At 48.9% G+C, this 23,332-nt stretch overlaps 1 protein-coding gene across 1 annotated transcript in view; it reads left to right on the top strand.

The window, feature by feature from the left end:
- The window catches only part of LOC146197048 (protein gooseberry-like), a 78,360-nt gene extending 63,145 nt beyond the window's left edge, over positions 1 to 15,215 (top strand). The window contains exons 3-7 of the mRNA XM_084596433.1: positions 463 to 757; positions 8,412 to 8,650; positions 10,117 to 10,318; positions 12,713 to 12,828; positions 14,820 to 15,215. Coding sequence (XP_084452559.1) covers positions 463 to 757; positions 8,412 to 8,650; positions 10,117 to 10,318; positions 12,713 to 12,828; positions 14,820 to 15,089 — 1,122 coding nt within the window. The 3' untranslated portion in view covers positions 15,090 to 15,215. The remainder of the gene's footprint in view (positions 1 to 462; positions 758 to 8,411; positions 8,651 to 10,116; positions 10,319 to 12,712; positions 12,829 to 14,819) is intronic.
- Positions 15,216 to 23,332: the final 8,117 nt, after the last annotated feature.

Raw genomic sequence — 23,332 nt, forward strand, 5'->3', positions numbered from 1 at the left:
GGATTTAAGCCCTTGATGGAGAAGAGGAAAGGGGGTTTACATCTACCTCTCGCTGTCACGCCTTCACCGTGCACGGGACAGGGCTTGAACTCAAGCTGTTTTCTTTGACAGGGCTCTAATTATCTCCTCAGATGAACTGCAGCAACGCGAGTGTGCTTTTTATGGAACTTCAAGCGATATCTATATAGCTAGGCCACCAGACTACATTGCTGTCAATCCACCTTCCGATAATCTATCACCTATGAGCTCGGGCGCACCAATGGTCGTTCTCTGTGCTTCAGTGTTCTCAGTGTGTTTCATTTAAGTGAGAGATTGCCAGAACGAGCCCATCATAAGCCGCTACTCAGATCACAGCCACTCCGTGCCTCGGCATACTGCATGCAGTGCGAGCTCGCTCATCCGGGCGAGATAGGCGGGGCGAGAGTGACATGATGGTGCGCGTGGCATCGTGTCGTTTCGCAGGAGACGGGCAGCATCCGGCCGGGAGTGATCGGTGGCAGCAAACCCCGGGTGGCGACCCCCGAGGTGGAGAAGCGCATCGAGGACTACAAGCGCGAAAACCCGGGTATCTTCTCGTGGGAGATCCGCGACAGGCTCATCAAGGAGGGCATCTGCGAGCGCGCCAGCGCCCCTTCGGTGTCCTCCATCAGCCGGCTCCTGCGCGGGCCCCGAGACGACGACGAAGACCCCAAGTCCATGCTGCTGCAGCACAAGCACTCCATCGACGGCATCCTGGCCGCCAAGGAGATGGCTCCAGGTAAGGCAACACACGCGCTCAGTTACCTATATACCTGTATGCGTATGACAACAGTGTAAAGGCCGCTGTGGTGTTCTTCTTCAGGAGTGAACCGTCACTCCCACCGCTGCCTCCTTCGCATCCTCCCAAAGCTCCGTGCAGAGACACCAGATGTTACATAAACAGCTCCCAGCTAGTGATTATATTCAGATATAAAGCAAACTCCCATCTCTGTTGACTAAAAGTGAAATCTGTACCCACAGCGTATTTCTCTAATAATTAAACGCTTCAATATCCTACCGCCACTCAATGAACACGAATGCGCCCTCTATAAGGGGCGTCCCTATAGACACCATCTCCACTCGAAGGCTGCGTACACCAAATAGAAGTGAAACAGAAACGAACGGTGCGATGTAAGCAAAGGCATAAAAAGTGCAATGCTTAGGATTTGTAGATGGTATGCAGATTAGTGAGAGAATGAAAGAGAAGGTAGGAAATGCTTAAGACCAGCTGTGTTCTCATTCTCTGTGGCGCATTATAGGAGCGAGATTTTCTGCCAAAATCGTTGCGCTCTTTCTTTTCGGAGTGTTATCATATGCATTGCACGTAGAGCACCCATTGGTGCATGCCGGCACGACATCTCCGACCGGCAAACACATCTATATCCGTAAACTCCGTAACGATCCGATCTGATATAGCAGACCAAAGGAAACACCACCAGGAGTGATGCAAGACTTGGCGTTGTCGCACTATGGCAGACATTGGGGCCAATTGATGGTAGCGAAAGATCCATTCTGATAAGTGTTGTGCGACCAATATTCGGCGGATTGGGTTCCGAACAAAAACTTTATGCCGAGGCTCTGGCGAAACTATAAGTCTTTATTCATCTTATTCATGCTGGGAGTGAGCGAAAGAAGCGCCCGCATTTCGTATATTTGTCCGCATTTTGACACTCACCAGTATTAAACATTATTGAGAGTCGCCCTTTTCGTGCTGAGAAATTAGGAAGGCGCTTCAGCCTCTGCTCAAGAGCGGACGCAATACCGCCCTTTGTACGCCTCTATACATTCCGCGAACTGTTGGCCTTGATAGACTGACAGAGAGTTTGACAAAATAATAAATATATTTAATTGGTTTGGTTTTTAACGGAAGGAAGGTGCAGTATCTGTATCAATTCCCGGTGGACACCTATACACTTAGAATGAATGGCATAGAATTGAAGGTACAAATGTAGTTGGTTCGAATCCCTTTATATGGGAGTGATGAAGTGGTATGACATCACTCTGGACGCTGCACAAAGAACGGTTGTGTTAGTTTTGATGCGAAGTTTATGGGCGTATTTTTTTTCCGACATATTTTTTTCAATTCTGGGTTATGGAGCGACGCCTTTTCGACAGAACGAGCTGTATACTCTTCGCTTAATATCGGCTTAAAGAATACATGAAATACGTGTATGTTAGTGACATGTGGACGAAAAATTAGGCGATTTCGCTCCACATTTTTCATTACTTAAACGAATTCTGCTACCCTAGCAAATAGACGAGCGAAGTAGCCTGTATACCTGTTCTTTGTACTGCATGTCTCATCCAAGTCATTTTCCTTGTCTTAGCTTTCGTTAGGGTTTCATTAACCAGAGTTTAAAAAACAAACGCTGCTTTTCTTCTCCCGTCTTTTAATGTTCCCGAAATTAGCTGCGAGAGCCCTCTTGATAGCAAACTGCCCACTTCGCGAGTACCTTTTATCGGCGAGAGCCCTCTTGATAGCAAACTGCCCAGTTCGCGAGTACCTTTTATCGAACTCTACGTGCTGTTGCAATGGTATACTCCAAGCCCGACTAATATGTCGCGCACAGCGTGGCCCGTAACGAATTCCGAGAAGAGGACTGCGAATATATTGCATAAACGACAACCTACGGCAGATGAAATAGTTTATTAACAAACAATCACACCGACATATATACTTTTAAAGAAATGCTGCTTATCAAAATAAGAAAAGCTCCAGTATGACAAATCTAGTTACCTGACCTAATATAGCATACCTTAGTTGGCGAACCACATCTTTTGATGTCAACAGATGATTCTCAACAGTCAGCGAAAGCCCAAAACAGTGTCAGTGGCAGCAGCTTCCCGATGTCGTTTGATTATGATGTTATTGGTGACTTGTCTAAAGCTATACACACTCACAAGAGGGGGCAGTCATGATTTAGTTGACGTTTGGCAAAGAAAATTATCAAAATAATTTGAGGGTAAAAGACACATGGACAATAAGTAATACAAAAAAAATGAACGTATTGCTCTTCTTCTCTTAAAACTTGGCATGAATTATCTCAGTGTGAAAAGCGCTGAGGTGACCATTCAGGGTACTCAATTTCATCGATACACGTGAAAGCTAGACACAGAACGGCATTTTTTTTTTCTTTCTTTTGTGCGGATTTCTATCACCAGCAATAACCTGGTCAAGTCCATGCACTTGCTGCCCTATGCGGTTACTCACACCTGTAATCGTTCCCCTTTCTCCAGCTGTGGGTTGCCTTTCTCTTAATGTAAAGCACCTCTGGTACAGTTAGATTTCTTCGCTATTTTCTTTTTTCATTGTTTTCGCATTGCTTCGCCCCAACAACGCTCCAACAAGTTCCAGAGGGACAGACACAGCTACCAACTTGTCCAGCTATCTTCTCTCCGCTTAGAGGAAGCCGCTCTTGGGGCAGACTCGAGGCATCATCTGCTGGTGGCGTGAAGGCGAACAAGGGAGTATCCCCGCGGTTGTATCACGCACGAGGCGACGTCGAGGCGCGAAAGGGGGTACAGGGGGCAGGAGGGGGGGGGGGGGGGGTGCGGTATAGAGGCCGGGGGGTCAACTCGTGACGCCCCCGCCGCGGGGTCCGTCATTAATCGCGACGCGGCGCGCGCGCTCCTCGGGCGGCGGCGGCGGAGGCTGCAAAACCGCGCGTATATGCTGCGTAGAGCCGCTCCGGGAAGGACACACTGGCCGGCGAGTGTTTTAACTAGTCCTCTCTTCCCGCCGCGTGCGCGTAATTAAATGATGAGCGCCGTAAAGAGAGAGCGCGGAGGAGAGATTCGCCCGCTACACGAGCCGTCCCCCGTCTCGGGTATCTGGCGGAGAGATGCACTTTCGCGTTCGTCTCCGCTTCACGACTCGTTGCTAGACTGCGGATTTTAATCGTGCCTTCTATAGCCTTCCCCTTTAAACGTTGCGTCAAGCCGATGCAATATCGCGCTGCCCGGAAAGAAAAAAAAATGTGCTGAAACTGTTCGGCAAGCCGATGTGCATTAGCTACTTGTTTTAAAAGACAGTTATATATAAGAAATTTTGTGTATATAGGACCAGCAGCATAGCCACAGCATATCATGCATCTAGCGAAAATTCATGATGGAAAACAGCGCACCAAATACGGGAAGCGGGAAGATCGAGACAAGCGTGTCTGTATTCCCTTTGTCCGTGTTTGCTGCGCTGTTGTCCATCATGAATATTTACCAATTCGCCCATCTTTCCTCACTAGTCAGCAAATACTCTGCGTTTTCACGCCGAAAGAAGCAATGTTATCCAAAGAGTCGGACCTGTTGGCGACGTATCGGCTGGAGAGGTAGACATGGGGTCCAGAGCTGTGTGCGGCCGGAGCTGCAGACAGCATGTAGGCCTGGGGCACAGGTGGCATGTGGGTCAGAGCCGTATAGGACATGTGGGTCGGGCCCTATAAAGTATGCAGGCTGTAGCCGTGACACGGGCTGTAGCCACAGGAGACATTTAGTACAAAGCCAAATGTAACATGTGGCTCAGGGTCGCATGGTATATCTGGACCGTGGCCATGACTTGTCAGCCAGAGCCTTGACATATGTGCTGGGACTGTAAGCGACGTGCAGTCCAGAGCCATGGGGAATATGCGGGCTGGAGCCGCAGGCGACATGTATGTCAGAGCCAAAGGTAACATGTTGATCATAACCGTACGGGATATATGGGCTGGAGCTATATAGCTACATGCGGTACCTGAGCTGGAGCCATATGGGATACGTGGGCTGGAGCCATATGAGATACGTGGGCTGGAACCATATGGGGCACGTGGGCTGGAGCTATATGAGATATGCGAGCCGGAGCTGCAGGTGAATGGGGGGGGGGGGGGGGCGCAACCATTTGGATATGGAAGCCGGAAGCGGGACTTGAGTCGGTGTCTTTGGTAACATGTGGGTCAGAGCAGTATGTGGTATACACGGGTCAGGGGCTTAGGTGACAAGTGGATCGATCACTGGGCGCACTCTATAAACATGCCATCTGGGGTGAAGTGATTCAGATATGTGTGGGAGTAGATACACATTGTACCAACCAACGGGGTGCAAACAATATCACTGCCAAGAAACGTTCAGGGAAACCGCGGAGAAACTCTGAGTTTGTCTTGTTATCTGCGTCGTTGAGTTTTAATATTTGCTCACTAAATCACAGTTGCATATTCAACTAGCTCATTTGGTTTTTCATGTGCATGGCATACATGGCAAAATTACTTTTGAAAAGGAATTAAATTACATTACTAATTACTTTGCTGAAAATCGCAGAAAAGTATTTAAATTACATTACTCATTACTGCTCCCAAAAAGTAATGAAATTACATTACAATTGCTTCTACTGAGTAATTAAATTACTTTTAAATTACTTTCTAGTTTCCATCCATGCAAAAACTAAGCAAAGCTAGTAAACAAAACAACAACGTGTTCTCCAGACGCGAAGCACACACAATCTTTCGTCTTCCCGCCAAATTCCGTCCCAGAAAGCTATTCCTTCTCTCTCCTACAGTACGTGCCATTGCAAAAACAAGACTACCGCAAAAAAAAATAAATAAATAAACACGGTCGAACGGTCCTGAAATGACCGGCGAACCCAGCGTCTTGCTGGCCCGGAGCTGTCTCCGCCATTTGAAGGGCCCGAAGAAGCTAGCTTGTTTATTGCTTCCGCAGTCCCAAGAATCGTGCTCACTGCTCAGTAATGCTCAAGCCCCGGTGCCTTACGTCATGGACCCTTCTGCCTATCTCCCCCTACCCCAATCCTCCTTCGCCCCGTGGTGTTGAGTGTAACTAGGCACCACTGTGCCCTATCCAACGCAACAGGGAGTGGCGCTATGCCGCGCTCCAAACTAGTTTTCAGCTCCAGCCTTCTTGCACCATCTCTCCCTTCAGCATTCCCTTGAAGCCTTGTATCCTGCTGCTTGGAGAATGGTTGAGGTCTCAGACGCACTGTTCTGCTCAACTCTGTCCCCCTTTGCCTATCCGTTACGCTGGCTTCTCTTGTCGCACGCCGTTCCTGCTTTCGCGGCACTCTACTTCGTCATCTATTGAAGGAGTAGTGGCGCATTTTAGTAAAAGTAATTTCGAAAGGAATTAATTACTTTTGCTGCGAAATTACTGCCAAAACATAATTCATTACATACCTAAATTACCAACCCGAAAAAGAAATTCATTACATTACAAATTACCGAGAAAAGTAATTAAATTACAGTAATTCCATTACTCTAATTCAATTACTGCCATGTATGGTGCATGGCATAGCAAAATCTTTGCTTGTTTACTTAACGATGTCCCCATTACACTTCATTGGAATACATTTACTGCGCAGCGGAGGATTCCCATAGGCTGCACGAATAATTATTAATTGCCTAATAACTTTGCGACATGCGGCTTCGTAGTGTGCTCCTGCTACCCGCACATATGAGGCCATAAGCAGCGCCCCATTTTTTATCGTCCGAACAGTATGAAATAATCGGATTTGCATCTGCAGGTGAATAAAAAATAGAACAGGAGCCGGGGGCCGCAAAGTAAGAACTTGCTTCGTGATTCCAAAGATGTAATTCTGGTTTTTCGACAAGCTACCTCGTTCTCAATTTGATTTGCTATGCTTCACTAATATAAATACAATAGATGCATCTGGCTTTCCTTTTATCAGGGAATGAACTCCAAGCGTTCACCGTCGTTACAACTGCTTTGGTGTTCGCTGCCATGTCCCAATGCACACGCTCGTTCACCTAAAGACACACACAGCAAATCAGTAGGCACTATATATAATCCTCATTTTTGACTTCCTGTCACCTCAACTGAATCAAGTGTGCCCAAATTATGGTTTCAGTGATGCGACAGACTCCAGATCTCCGAAGCTGCCAGAAGAGCAAGAATGTGGCTCATAGTATGTGTAGCTTACTGACTGTTCTGGCGAGGCGCTGCTGTACGACAGTAGCACGCGCTTTTTGCCGCGTTGTCCTGACGCTGAAGACCATATCAGCAGGTAGCAATCACATGTTCTTTTACGCTATGCCGAGTACGCTTCTCACCTCGACAAATCAGCGGTACCCGTGCACAGACTCTCGTAATACAGGCAGTTATCCGGGGCTTTGTTACATCACGCAATGCTGACTGTTTATTTGTAGCTCTGGTGCTTTTTCTCTAGTTTGTGTGATCAACGTTTATTGCAATTAATCTTATTCCACAACCTTATTTCTTTATAGCTTTTCTTACGCAGCAGGCTATAGACGCGCTCTTAACCACAGGCGGATCCCTTCAGTCTGAATACCTATATTCCTTCTGATTTGTTATTAGCATAGTAATCTATGTTATGTACCAGAGTGCTGAGGTATAGCAGCACAGGTTAACGGTAACTAAAGTTTTCGATTAATTTAAGTGCCATTGATGAGCGCTATACCACTCTGATGAGATCAGGAAAAAAGTATGCAGAAAAACTTTGTGTTATACTTGTGGCCGCGGAAGCTGTAAGCAGCGCCATGAAAAAGCTACGCTCTTATACACATGTTCGCGTTCATTGAACTTGTAAGTGAAACCGCCAAAGAGTGAAACGCGACACCCGGAGCTAGTAGCATACACATGTGCGCTTTGTTACGCACGCACTTTAATCGCCACATATAATAAAACGCTGCGTATTCAAAAACAATTGTTGTAGCTATGTTTTACGCAAGGTTTGTGCGTATAACACCAAATTAAGGGACGTTATCAGGCATGTCAACTGCCTGCACGAAGTTGGGCGTCCAGTCGGCATCACATGGGTATACGGAGGGCTTAAAATGCGTGCATATATAGTCGCCTTGATTAGCTGGGCACTGAAATTTCTAAAAATAAATTTAAATTATCGCGCTCGCTTAGAGTTCTCAAACTTGGCTGTATAGCCTCGTCCGAGCACACATGATGCACATGAAAATATGGTCATCAATATCATTTATTTAAATTAATTTAACGCAATCCTGCGCCTCATGACGTGAATCTGTGTATTCCCGGAAAAGCTCTCACTAGTTATACCGATGCACCGCTGGAATTGGAAGATCAATGAATGCTGTTTCTAGTGTCTGTCGAGGCACTTGTGAAGTTTCGGCGTCACAAGTGCCTCGAATTTCAGGTTCGGCGCCGTGCCGAAAAAAAGCATCGTAACCGTCTGAAGGCATTTCCTGACATAGTACTGACACTAGTAGTGACACTGACACTAGTACTAGTTTCCTGACACTAGTAGTGACACTGTTTCGTAACCGTCTGAAGGCATTCCTGACATAGTACTGACACTAGTAGTGACACTGACACTAGTTTCCTGACACTAGTACTGACACTAGTAGTGACACTGGCACTAGTTTCCTGACACTAGTAGTGACACTGGTACTCCTATGTCTCGGTGGCAGGTTCCCGGCTATCCGGAGGCGAGTGCAGCCTGGACTCGTTCTCGGACGGCGAGTGCGGCGGCGACTCGACGGCCGAGCCGGGGCTGACGCTGAAGCGCAAGCAGCGGCGCTCGCGCACCACCTTCACGGCGGCGCAGCTGGACGAGCTGGAGAAGGCGTTCGAGCGGACCCAGTACCCGGACATCTACACGCGCGAGGAGCTGGCCCAGAGGACTCGACTCACCGAGGCAAGGGTCCAGGTACACCCACTCGCACGCAGACCGCACACGGTGCATGCCTCGGTGCGCAGGTCGGTGTAAAGCTGCAGGCGCACGAGGGCCTGCCAAAAAGCTTAATGAACAGCCGCGAATAGCAGTTTACCGACCATGGTTGTAACCAAACATGGGCCCGAGAGAAGGGAACTGCCAGGATAGCTACATGGCATGGCATGCAGTATACGCGTGCACCTTCCGTTGCTTATGGCTTGGATCATAACCATATGGGATATATATGGGCTGGAGCTATATAGCTATTTGCGGTACGTGAGCTGGAGCCATATGGGATACGTGGGCTGGGGCCATATGAGATACGTTGGCTGGAACCATATGGGATACATGGGATGGGGGCTCGTCGCAAGCTTGCTTTTTCTCGTAAAATGTGAGTAAAATCCGAGCCGATACAAGAATAGTCATCAAATGTCCTTACCTTGACACATTTAGTCTCGCCATTTTTTGAACTTCGGGCAATAGAGAAGGTTGCTCGAAGCATCATGTTCCCACCACATTGAATAAGAAGCTCCGGGTGAATTCGAATTGAAATTGTAGGTTTTTCTGTCGTTCCTTATTTCTTTGGCCAAGTTTGGCAGCCAAGGGACGTTTAATCTCTGTTCAAATTTACCTTACGAGTTGCGTGGCTTCTATTCCAATTACTTTTATACGCGCAACACTGTATTTTCGATGCCGCATACACTGTTTGGAGGTTATTATCCGCTGCACGCTCCGACAACAAAATCTAAGGCATCTATTAGGTCGTCTCGGGCATTTAGTGAAAGGGGTCGAATGCAGTTTGTAGTTACTGTTTCGGTCGTTCAACGCGCGTACGGGCGCTTTTTAGTAATGCTTGCGACGACATCGATGTGTCACGCGAAAGTGCGCGGCCGTTGTCAGAGTCTCGGTTTCCGCTTTTTTTTTTTTTCCTTTTTAATTAGTTCCATTCGCTATATCGAAAAGCAGTTTGTTGTGGCGGAGAGGGGCGACCCAAAGAAATCGGATCACTTAGCATCTTTTAACGAGCTTAAAATGCACGTTTATGTCGGGGACCCTTACTTAAAGGAAACGAGTAAAATACTATGAGGTTAGCGTTCTTCGGCTCATCTTTCCCCGCACCTTATGGGATAGGTGCCATGTTGAGGTAAAAGAGATGAACACTTAATTACGTTCACATTAATACATTATTTAGATTGCCTGCCAGCCACGCTACCCATACATAACATTTATATCAAAGTCTATAGCGATCGTTAGGCAAACGTGGCCCATCCATGGGATAATTTGTACAGAGTAATGGTGCAAAACTTGGGAGTTTACGTGAGCGCGGCAACCCGTCGTTAACTTGTTCAGATTAGTTTGTTCAGCACTAATCCAAATGCGAATGACGACCAGATTTTGATTCAGCGTGAAAAATAAACTAAGCCAAAATAAGCTAAAATTGCCGCGCTTGCTGGACGCAGGTCTGGTTCAGCAACCGACGCGCGCGCTGGCGCAAACAGATGGGCAGCCAGCAGATGAACGGGTTCACGGCGCTCGGCCTACCCGTGTACCCGACCGCCGCCGCCGCAGCCGCAGCAGCAGCCAACCCGTACCTGCTGCAGCAGGCCGAGCCCCCGCCGCAGGCGTACGCACCTCCGCACCACACGGCGCAGGCCTCGCAAGGTAAGCGTCCGGTTGTCCCATTTTCTTTTGTGGAAAAACAGGGGGGATAACAATGAAACGGACGAAAGAAAATGGCAGGCAGAAAGTACATATTACTGACGGAAGGAGTAGAAGAAATAAAAAAAAAATAGGATAAAGAGAGAAAGGAATGGAAAGAAGGTAGAGGTGGAAAGAGAGAAGAAAGCGAGAGAATGACGGAGGTGTTCTGGGGTTCACAACAAAATTTGTGCACATCGTATTTGTGCACATCGTACGACTTGAGACGGGCCGGGGACAGCTCCGTATATACTGTTTTTTTACAAAAGTGCAACGGTCGTCTCGCGCATAAAAGCGAGACAGTTCCTTCTCTGTTGCGAAGATCCTCATTTTCAACTGTTCTTCGCCCAAACACAATGCAACTAAAACGCGTACAACATATATGCACACAGAAATTACAACAAGCAGACACGCGCGTCTTTTTTTTTTTTTTTTTTTTCGCGAATTATGTTTCCAGGAGCGCCAGTATACCGCCCTGAGTGACCGTGAAACTCTGAGTCGATGTGAACAGCATCAGTGCCTGGATAGGCAAGGAAATTGCATGAGCAAGCAGTGTTGTAGCAGCTGTTATCTAAACTGTTAAGCGATTGGTTTACCGATGAGATGTACATTTTTTACTTCTTTTGGAAGCAACTCTTTATTAACAAGCTAATGATAAGGGTGGTTGCATAGGTTCGTACTGTCCGTAGTCCATATTTCTTCTCGGTCCTCCTCGCCGGGGCCAGCCGACTCCTTTTGTTTTATTTTATTGTTATTTTTATTTTTATTTTTTTAGTTTCGCCTTCTCGCTGTGCATCGCGCCACGGAAGCTCCCTAACAAAATATTCCTCGTCTCCCCCAATATCATCAGCGCTATATTGCACTTGCATAATTATTATGTGTTTGTTGCACCGACTTACCATGAATCAGTCTTGCAGCGAAATTAGCGTTTGTTCCCGAATCACGGAGGCTCTTTAAAGAGATAGCGTCAAAGGCTCTGCTTCCCCTGACCGTGCACGAATTGCTCGTCCGATTGCATGGCGTCATGAGACCACGTGACATAGCCGATGTGGCAGGCTCTATCAACTTGAGCTTTTCCTTTTCAATGGGATGGTGACATCAAGATGTAGCCTTCCTTTTCAATGGGATGGTGACATCGAATAGATGGTGATAAACACCATGGATATCGAGTTTAGACACGCTGTCCCTATAAGCTGCGTAGGCACGTTAGTATAACTCAGTTAAAACGGGGGCTTTATACCTGGGTGCTCTTTCAATTAAACCTGGTACCTTACGACTGCATGTTATAAATTAATATGTGTATAGGATAATAAAGGCTCGAATTTAACGATTAGTGGCATACCAGTAGCAATGTGCATTTACGTGAAGAGGATCCGTGAGAAGAGCCAGCAAAAGTGCCCCCCCCCCCCCTCCTCCCTTTTTATCTTTTTTTCTTTCTTCCTTTCCTTCCTTTCTTTCTTTCTTTCTTTATTTATTTATTTATTTATTTATTTATTTATTTATTTATTTATTTATTTATTTATTTATTTATTTATTTTTTGCAATGTCTCAATCACCGTCTGGGCTGGTTGCGTTCTAGACGACAGCGACTCGTCTTGCGGCACCGGGATGGTGTCGCAAGATCTGTTTGGGTGCGCATAGCACGAGTTGTGTTGTGCGCGGTTGTCTGTCGTCCGCAGGGCTACATCATTGCCTCAAAGAAAACCTGAAATGGCACGGACCCGGAGATCGTGAAATGGAAGGTGTCTATAACAAGGTCGCTGACAGCGGCCGTCCGTTCAACCCTGACTGCTCCCCGAGAACAAGAGGTCTGCATCTATTCCATGCAGAGATATAAAAATGTGGGCCGAATTATGTAGCTTGCTTATTGGTGCCCAGTCGAGAGCCCCGCAGCTTGTTGATGGGACACGTGTTATAACCATGCGCACACTTGGAAAAGTGAGCTGCATGGAGTGCCGCTGACGTAAACGCTTGTCACTCGGCGTATACGTTATATATCAGAGCATGGGAGTATCAAGGCATATGATGCATGGCCGCAGAACCAGCACTCCTTTAGGCAAAACGATTCTGAGGTGCCCGCCTGGGGCCACATGACGGCTTGCCGATATCCCAATATTTTGAGGTCTTTTAAACTGCTGTGTTATCTCGACAATCATGTTACGTGACCAGGAAAACTAACCAGCAAGTTCATCCGCAACGGCGATCGTGCGAGTGTTTCCTGTCATAAGGAGGAGTTAGACGAGTTAACTTAGCAAAAAAAAATAATAATAACAGTCATCTTTTAAATGAGGTTTCTCAATATTTGGCTTAACCAAATGGCTCTATCGTCCCGTTTTTCTTTTTCTTCTTTCGTTGCAGAGGGCGTTCCCCCACCGGTGGTGCAGGCCATGGGTCATGGAACATCGGATCCGCGGACCACCGCATACGGCACGGATCAGCACTACGGGTCGCCGCAGCAGCCAATCAAACCACAGGTAATGGTTCGAAAACTTTATTTTGTGACTGCTGCTGCTGTTTCTGTTTGTTTGTTTGTTTGTTTGTTTGTTTGTTTGTTTGTTTGTTTGTTTGTTTGTTTGTTTCCATGCGCGATCCACAGAATGAGCACCGTAGCATGCTATACCAAAGCGGTGGCCTTGTGGTAGAGCATCCCCCTCGCATTCGGGAGGTACCGGGTTCGGCCCCTGGTGCCGCCGGGCACCCACTGATTTTCAATGGGTATACAAGCTTTCCCCCGGCCTGGTTCTCGGCTCTTCTTGGGTGAAATGCTTGGGAAAGAGGTCATGGCCCAAATCGGACAACCATAAGCCCGCCTCGCGCAGCAGAAACCCATATGTGTGACTATATAGCCGTATAGTATGCTAGCCGTATAGCAGTGTTCAGCCTGCCTACGCGATCCCTCTCTCTCTCTCAATCTGGGACAGCATAACCTCTGTCATGACAAGCATCGTGACTAGTGCAAAGTAGAGGAGTATATATACAGAAAGACAGGACACACGCTGTACTTTCAACGGAGTTGCAAATGTACGGTGCATATGTGTCAGCTACCGTATACAGGTACGTTTTCTGACATTTACTGCGCACGCCTCCGCTGTGTACAAAATGCTCAGAATTTCGGGCCTCGCGGGAACGTCCTGCCGAGTCAGCAGGGATAATACAAACACGTGAATGCGTCCGCACCCTCGAGCATCAAACATATCATGGTACCCGCAAGCACACGCAGGTCCACTTAATCGGCACTCGCCGTGCGCAGGGGGCGGTGGCTCACACGTCCCTGACGTCACGCACGTTCTTTGGCGCGCGAATCGATCCCGTAAATTAATCACAAACAGATCATCGAGACTGTGTTTCTCGTGTTTTTGCAGATGAATTCTATTTGTTTTGAGTTAAACGAATTTAGGATCATACGAATATCTTTTCGCGACCCCGTTAGATTCGTATCGTCGGGGCTCCATTGTATACTGACTGCCGGCTGAGTCAGTCAGACTCAGATGTGATGACGTTGCGTGCGAGGAGCGTCAGTGTCGCGCATTTTGCTATGGATCGCCGGTTTAAACACCGCCATCACCTGACCGAACACTTTCCCGCTAGTGTGTCGCAGCCGTATAGCTTTGGAACAGAATGTTCCAGCACAGAACCCTCAAAAGAACGAAGGCTATTGGTTAAAAGTCGATGGTTCCTCGTATTGTTGCGTTGAGTTCCTTCTGTCGTCGTGTTCAATTTCTTTAACTGTCGTGCTCGCTTCATTCCGATTTCGTTGTTCCTTATTATCAATTGTTGCGCAGCGGTGTCAACCAATATCGAGAGAATAACGCTGGCCAGCCGCCTCCGTTCCAGAATGACAATTACGCACATTTGAGTTTAAAAATGGACCCCGTTCACACTCGTATACAATAAAACGAAATTAACAGATGCTAACTCTCACACGGCTTTGTGCCTGCATGCGACATTTTCCACGGGATGATGTGGTCCTTCACCTTAAAATATAGGAGGGGGAGGGGGGGGGGACAAAAAGAATCAATGCAGAACCAAAAATCCCCAATCCCTCCCCAAGCTAATCTAGTAAACAAAACAAGTCACCAAAGTTAGGCATACCTATAGCTTCCCGAAAAACCACCATATGCATGTTTGATATATTATTACGGGGCCTGTCAAAAAAGAATTAAACGCGGTAAAAATATAACGGTTTTGCACATATGCATGTGACAAATTCAATTTCACTAAAGAGTCAAAACTTTCGACAACTTTCCAAGCTCTTCTGTCTTCCTGCTGCCGAATACTGTCGGTATTTCATTCCGTGACCTTCTTTCTTCACTAGAAGGGCAGTTTGAGGGGCGATGACAAACTGTAATTTGTTCCCGATGTACAAAACTCACTAAGAGCATATATAGTGCAGGTGACATGCCTTCATTCATAGACCGCCTTGAGAAGGCGTCTTTAATGCAAGGCTGGTGTCGGTGTCTTGCAGATGCTGAATATGCTGCCGGGCCCAGCGGACTATGGGGGCCTCCAGCAACAACAGGACGATTGGCGCAGCCAAGCGGCGGCGGCGGCAGCAGCCAGCCAGGGCGGCTGGCCCACGACGGCAGCCCCTCCACCTCCAGCCCCAAGCGCGGCCGCGGCCGCGGACCCTTCCTCGTTCGGTGCTGACGCATTCGTGTCCCCACCGTTCGGCACCTCTGGCCTGGACCTCAAGGCATCCTTCTACTATCCGGGACTCCGAGGACTCTCGCTCTGACCCCCGCCGCCGAGCGCCACTCTGTACATAGCAACCTCCCGTGGGACGAAAGGGGACAACCACTTGTCCTCGATCGACCTGAGGACAGCTACGCTCCGTCTAGATCCGGATGAACCGATGGACTCCCGCCGCGCCACCTCCACCTCATCAAGGATGACGTGTGCCGCGTGCCAGCGCTCGCATGCAATTCTGCCTGTTCTCGGAAGGCAGCTCCACGCCAGCCATTTACGGCAGTCCCTGCGCTTGTTAGCTAGCAGCGCATAAAGAGAAAGTGCGCGCAATTTCTCGCGCACATCACACCAACGTGGTGGTCTTGCTCGTGCTATCTGCGCGTCTCCACAGTTCCGTGTTCAAATATGGCTCGACAAGGCGCTCCCATTTTCTACAGTAGCAGTCAGAAGTGCTCTCCAATCGGTCCAGAGTGTTTACTGGAGAAAGATGTGTAGCTCTACTTCGTTGACATGTGGCTATGGTCAGATGTAGGTCAATTATGACTACATTTCAGGATCTTGGGAGAAGCTTAGCAATGCAAGCAAAATTAAGAATAGGGGGCGGCACTTACTTGCTTCACTCAGCCAAGTCTGTACGCACTAGAGATCAGGACAGCAAAGGAAGACTAGTCGGCCGGTTTTTCCTTCATCTCTCTTTTCGACCAGCCAGGAAACGAAAGCGCAGCCGTATCTGCGAGGAAATTACTAGTGAACGTGTGCTTAGCGAGACGGTCAAGTGCAAGAAGGTACACAGAATAAGGAATTGTTACGTGCTCCATAGCATAAAACAAATATTTTTTGTCTTTTTTCCTTGAGCCAACTATCCAACAAATCGCCTTTAATGGGAATAGCAGTAGAGTATACTATCCATTCACTATGTGACAACGGGACATAAGACTGCACTTAGAACCATTGCAAAGTACTGGCCCTTATATATATATGAGATAAAGTATGCGTGAGGTCGTGGGATTGAATCCCGGTTGCAGCGGCCGCGAGATTAGATGCGGGCGAAGCAAAAAAAAAAAAAAACGGTAAGGGTTTCCGTGCGATATCCGTGCCCGTTACAAACCCCAAATTAATCCAAAGTGCGCCCCTGTACAGACGTTCTGGTATATACGCCCACTGCATAATGCCTCTTGATTGAGCATCAACTTCGAGGCACGGAACTGTTGGGACAAAGTTCGAAAGACAATTTCTTGCATGCACCGCCAGCTAGTAGTATGTCCAGCGCGAGCAAAGCGGTAGTTGACCACCATCATCGAAACCGCAACGTATTGGTCGCCATTACACCCTTTCCCATTCCCATGGTGCTTCACGTTACGCTGCAGCTATGGGACTCTCTTATGTGGTCCAGCCGAAAGCACTTTGAGTTTAGTATCCTTAGGCGCTGACAGCTCCCGGCATGACTGGCGAAAAGAGTGCAAGGCCGGCACAGTATAAGGATTCAGCACCACAGACGGGCTAATATAATAATTTCTCTCGAACTCTGTTCTATTTTTATTCTTTTTCTTTTGTCAATGTATTTCAAAGGATGTTCATGCCCTCTATGGCCGAAATCTGCCAATCGGCGTAGCTGACGATAAAAATGGAATAGAAAGGAAGGAAAATTGAACCGTTAAATTACACCGTCTCCAAAGCACCTATCTTCCTTCTCTATACTTTTCTTTTTCTTTTTCTTTTTCAAACTTGCTTTCTTTTTTCCGTTGTCATTAGCAGCAAGGCATCATTCGCAGCCGCGAATACTGCAAACCGGAGTTGCAGTTAGAGATCGGGATAAAAGCAGTTACATTCCAACTCCGTTCAATTTCTATTGTTTTCGCCTTTCTTTACTGCTTCAAGCAGCGCAGCGCCCTATCCGTCGGCTGTATCCGCGGTCGTAAGCTGGAATAACATCGGGGGAAGAAAAATTGTTTATGCCGGCCATAGTATTGCAGGCAAAGAGAAAGAGACAGGGCTGTGAATGGCCGTAAACCAAAGAACCAACGCCTGCGCCCATTCAGTGTTCTGTGTTCGTTCATGTGCGCGACGATGCGTTTTACACACACACGCACCCGAGTGGTGACGATGATGATGATATTAATAATGAGAAGAAGAATAAAATAATAGGTATTGCTCCTCGGAAAGTGTTGGTGTGCGTTTTCTGTGCCGAGTGGTAACAGCACGCCCTCGGCGATGCGGCGCTTGACAAGTGGTGCAAGTCACGCCTTCGCCCAGACGCGTTGTTGACGCCAAACGCAACTGCGGGAAGCAACTTTACGTTTACTTGAGGTCCAGTGTAATCTGTAGCTATCGATACTGTCTGGGCTATTCGAAGGAACATTGGCCCTTTTACCAGCTTCATGTCGGCTCCGAGTTGTGGCATGTTCTCTCAAAGGCAAAGATTAGATCGGGAGGTGCCAATCCAATTGGCAGGTAAGGAGGTGAGGCACTCCGAGAAAGCTCCTTTTCGAAGTGAGCACGGCTTACGACTATACCTCTAAACCTGGAATAACAATTAAAGAAAATAAGGCGAGGAAGGAGGTATGCGAGACTACGCAACTCATGAGGTCGATATAGCTTCAAACTAAATTCGTAAGCACTGGGAAGGCAGCAACACCAACGCACGACCCCAGCCACTCGGCGATATTGCCCCGCTGTTCAGCTGTGCGATCGTCCTAAATTCCCCGTGCATCAGTTCGTCTAATAAAAAAAGCGTGAGCACGATTGAGACGGTTTGACGAGAAGCAATCCTTTGTGCACAGAAGGGCCATACTTGCATTACAAATATTCGAGGAGTCTGAACATCTCAGGAGAAATTAGACAAAGAGGGTCACCACAGAGGACCAGTGAAGGATCATTGCGATTGAAATCCGGTGTTTCGGATGCTCGGGCATGACATAGTGTAATTTTCACGGTCGAAAACCCTTCTGCAAGAAGGTCATTCCGGTGAAAAATAATCCCTAACGAACGGCATCGAGAGAACCGCGGAAGAGGTCCGGCATAGAAGGCGAGGCGCGCGAACTCGGAGTCGCAGTGCATCATGGCGTGGCGGAAGGCAGCTGACGTGCCCGCGTTCGCTAGTAGTGTGCCAAAAGAAGGCAGCGGAAGCGCGCGCGGGATTTTCGAATATCGGCGGCGCGCGCGCGGTCTGTTTCGGGCCACCCACGGGGCCGTCACGGACCTGACAGGCGGCGCCTCAAAGGCTGCCAACGGGGCCCGCAATTATCACACGCCGGACGACGGCGCCCCGCCCCGCAGGCGGCCGCTTCAAAGGGGACGCCGCCGCCGCCGCCGCGTGGCCTGTTCCCCCCATCCCGGCTGCTGCTGCTGTCAGGCGCGGGGAGATTTGCACCCAGGCTGCTGGCGAACCGCGAGCTCTGCAAGTCAGGCCAGCAGCAGCAAAAACTTTCACTCCTGCTACCGCCGCCCAACCAGCCCACCAAGAAAACGGCAACACCGATATCCTCCGCTATGCAGCACAAACAGCAGCATCAACTGCGCGTCGCTATATACTACTATACTACTATACTGACCGCTTCCACATACGACACCGCTGGTCGAAAGGAGGCGCGAAGGGCACACGCGCCCTGTAGTCGTTTGCGCGCTTGTTGCCCTTCTTGTAGTTGCTGCGCTTCCGCTGTCGTCGTTGTTGTCGTGGCGTTGTTTCGGGGCGTTCGAGGAGTCGTTCGACCGAACGAGGGGTGCCCTCGAGGTGGGTGCGGGCAGCTATCTCGTTCGCCCCCCACACCTCCTCCTCAGTCCGTGGGCCGATCAGGCCGAGTGATACGCGCGCCCCGTCATCGGCGGCAACGCAACGGGAGCGCGCCCGTGACGGGGAGGCCGGTCCACGGCGTGACAGGCGAGCGCATCCTCTCGCGGGCGTGCAAAACAAGCCCGCGGCGGCGGCGGCGGAGACTGTCGTCGGCGGCGGTAGGCGACCTACCGCCGGCCGCACACACGCGCTAATGGCCACTTGCCAAAACGCGAGAGACCTCCGGGGCCGGTCATTACCGGGGCGCCTCATTGGCACCTGTCTGCGCCGACGCGGCCCGTACAATCGGCGACATGCGCCTCGTCCCAAATAGCAGCCTGTCGCCGGAGACTTCATGTAGTAGTGCTGCCAGGTCCCCCTGCACTGCGGAAAACACAGTTGGCGGTGGTTCGGTCGTCGCAGCGAAGAAGGAGTCGCGGGTGGCCCGTAGCCACCCGTAGCATTAAATCTCTTGGTCGCACCGCAGCGGGGAACTGCGAGGAAAGAACGGGGGCAACTCCGGAAGCGTTCGCCCTGCACGAGCCGAGGAGGCTGAGACAAAAACGAGGTATATAAGGGGTGGTGCTCCATCCCAGCTGGGCACACGCGCGCCAGTTTCATGGCGATTATACACAGTCGCCCGTTCCTCGCAGCGCGAATGCTGTAAATACTCTTGCCGGACGCTGGGGTGGGTAGAACGGCGTCTTGGGATCATGCGGTGGAGCCGCTGGCTAGTGATACGCAGGGGTTCGTGCCGTCCGATTTTGTGCGCGTAGACGGGTTGGGACGGGCAGAACCGCGAGAGATTTTGAAATAAGGGGCACTTTTCCTACACGGTATGTGCGCATGGGTGGAATTAAAGGGACAAATATGCACTAGTGCGCATATTTTTATCTGTATAGCTGTAAGAAAAGGTTCGAAAAGCTGGATATGGGCATACCCGCACATATACGGCAACCATCAGCACAGAGATCCATGTATATTTGGCAGCTTTTCACGTCACGTTTTCCGGGTGATGTGTGAGTTTAACATATCCTCGCGCGTGAAAGAGGAGCAGGAATGTGCGATGCGGAAGCCTAAATTGTAATTATGCACGGGTTTTACATCGGCCAATGGGCGTGGGCATGTAGAACTGCACTCCTCGCTTCACAGGAAGGCGAGCAGCAACACAACAATGAGTCAAATTCACCAGTACCTAAAGGACAACAGTAACAATCAAATTCTGCAGTGCCCAAGAGAGAATAACGCTTTTAGAAGTGTTGAAAGATGGCCAATACCGCTCTAGAAAGTGGCGAGGCCTTTGAGAGTTTACAGTCTAAAGCCCACCCCCGGGCAAGTGTCAGCGTTACGCTGTCTAATCTTAAACTTCCTAGCCGAAAAGTTTTCTGCTATATAGCGCATCTTGTCTATCACATGCACCATGAGTATACCATGAGGGGGTCGAAAAGCGCCAACGCTACATCCGAAACCACAAACAAAATCAGAAGCAGCAAGGCAATGACAGCAAAGCACCAAAAAATTGCAAGGCAGCAGAGTAAGCACGTTGCCTGACCACATGAACCGTAGAGGAAACAACAAAGCCTTTGCACAAGCAAATAGCGAATGTCCCACTGAATCCGACGAAGCTCCACAAAGCCTCTATTTACTGCCACATTGGCTTTTCTTCGTTGGCACCGAAAAATTCGTTTGAAATGGCGAGGACCATATTACACGAACAATAAAAGTATATTGGTCCTGACTACGTTGACGCAGCAATGTTCTGTGTTCATATCATGCTAGATGTAGGCTATACTCCGTTTCATACATCAAGTGCAACACTACCAAAGCTCCAGCTCTTGTTAGCGCTCTCCGCATCCGCGATAAAAAATAGTGCCTGCTCTTGACAAGAAAAAATATTAGTTGCTTTGTCTGCAAGCTTAATACATTTTACATTTGCCATCAACTTCATAAAAAGCACCTTTTTTAGAAAGAAAAGGTCAGATTCGGCTAATTTGTATGTTTTTTATGCCATTTTCGTTCGTGTCGCGTTTTCGCTGTCCCGCAACCTTGCCAGCTGTGCCACTAGATGGCGCTGGCTGTGCCGCCCGCGCTGCGCATGTCTTTTTGAGAAAATGGTTCTTTGGTGCGCATTTTTTCTATAAGATCCGCTCTGTGAAGATGTCTAAGCATGCGAAGCATGTTATTGTAAACGTGTATGCTCGGAATAGAGCCGGTTTCGGCAGGAACCACTCGCCTACAGAATGAGCGCGTAGTGATACGTCTCCTGTTTTTTTTTTTTTTTCTTGCGGACTGCTTGCGTAGCTTTCGCTGCGTTGCACCTGATGTATGAAACGGAGTATAGATGTCAGTAGCTTTCGTTTCTGTTTGCGGAGGAATATCGGATCCTTAACCGTATACTGCACAAGCAGCCTACTTTGACATAATCTTCAAATCAAAGTGACAGTGCCCGTTGATGCAGGAGGCATGCTCAAGGATCACACTCTACTAAAATAGACTCTTCCTACGAAATGACCTGAAATAATGAACAGGGCACAGTTGAGTAATGTGAATGACGGAATGTAGACCATTCACTCGCTGCTCGACAAAAACGTTTCACTCTGGCGCCGTGGCCCTTGCACATATTCGAAGCATAGGTTCACCACTCCTAACTTATATCGCGGAATTGTGCTTTGCTTGCATCCTGTATGAGCCTGGCTCACCTTTTTGGGCCATATTGTGTTGCAGAAAGCTTTCCGCCTTCGAAAACATCCCAACAAGAAATTCTGAATTCCGCTGATCTGAGCAGAGTAAGTGGGTGTGAGATGAGTGAGCTCTGTTACATTTCGTCACTGACAAATATTTCCAGTGAAGCTTGTGCTGTTAAGGCTAATGCATCACAGTTGGAGAAGTAGTCAGACACATTAATGATAAAACACTTCACGCAGGGAATCGATCCTTGCGTCCAATTTGAACAGTATACGTGCTTTCCGCTGCGAGCATCATGTATATACTTCCGGAGTCTCACAAAGCTTTTTGCAGCCCTGGAGTATTAAACTGGGGTATTGGAAGGCAAGCAGTGGGTGGGATACTGGACTTTTCTTGCCACTGCCTTGTCCGCAACAATCATTTGCTTCCACTCATCACTCATATTTAAAGCACTTTTTTCGCTGCCGTGGTAGGCCGCGTGATTTAATGGACGCTGGTCTCTTTATAGCATAATGAGGATGGTTTAAGACAGCTCATGTGCAAGTGTCTCTTTGGGACCTGTCGAAAGAAAGAGACTGGGACGGTTCGCTGTCCAGATGACACGCACACACCGTGACCTGGTAGACGTCTAGACATCCGCGTAGCACGGAACAACCGATCTATTAAAGCGTCGCATAAGCCTACATAATAATAAAAAAAAACATGCAGCAGCGCTACAATGCAAGTAACAAGCATAAATATTTCATACCCGACACCCATCGCCAAATATGACGTAAATGCGACATTTTAAGCATAGGAAACCCCGTTGACCAAGAGTAGAGTACAACGAGGGAATAAAATGCTAAAAGAGAGTTTTGACAGTATATATAAAAATATGCCTGAAGTTTTGCAAAGCAGTGGGCCCCCAGGAGGTGATTTTCAGCTGGCAGCGCCAACTGAAGGAGGAGGAGGAGGTGTTGTTGCAATCGGCGGCCAATTCAACTTGCGCCGCCGAATGGCACGAAGCCCGGAGCGAAGCGCTCGGAGGACGGCTAGCGCTTGACAGCAGCGGCCGGTTTCCGAAGCCTAGCTCTTGAGGTCCTTGGCTCCGGCGACGACGTGCTCTTCGCGGCGGCGCCTTCAAAGGGAGCCGACTTGGCGCGAGGAGCGCGGTGGGAAAAGGGAGCCCGCAAATGACGCGCCGCCGCTGTTCGCAGCCGCCGCGGACTTCGATACGTCCAATTACCGCCACTCGGGCCCATCTCGCCGGTGCGCGCCCAGCTCCCTCTCGTACAGAGAGAACGAACGACTGGGAAAACTGAACGGCACACGCAAATTGCGAGACAAGAATTGTGTTCCAATCCCAGAGCTCCGATTCCGCTGCCTTTTGTTCGCTGAAAGTTGGGGGATTAACCCCAACTCGGTGCTCTCATATAACTCCGCGAGGAGAAGTTCAAGACACGAGAATGAGGAGTGAATGCTTATGAGTGTACGCGATCGAAAGGGGTGTCAACGGGAGTCAAGTAGTGAACGGCAGAAGAAAGTAAACTGAAATGGCCTCAGTTATGTACCATTGTGGCTCGTTCAGCAACGTCAAGGTCACAGCTCCCCCTAGGCTTTTCACCAAGCTCGCAGGTATCGCGTCTAGACCTTGCGCAGTGCGGGCATCCATCCTGGCAAGTGCTCGGTCCAGACCAGATTACGATACCTGCCAGTCGAACTCGTAGCCAGCCTCGTAGCCTGGTGCTGTGGTGGTGAACGGGGGTGGTGAATCGCCTAGCACTGCCGCTGGCGGGGAGCCGAGCAGCTGAGCCATGTGTCGGGTGAGAATTGTGTACAGCTGGCAACCAAGCATGTGA

Source organism: Amblyomma maculatum, chromosome 3 (genome assembly GCF_055883805.1).
Source record: "Amblyomma maculatum isolate TAMU_Amacu chromosome 3, ASM5588380v1, whole genome shotgun sequence".
NCBI lineage: Eukaryota > Metazoa > Arthropoda > Arachnida > Ixodida > Ixodidae > Amblyomma > Amblyomma maculatum.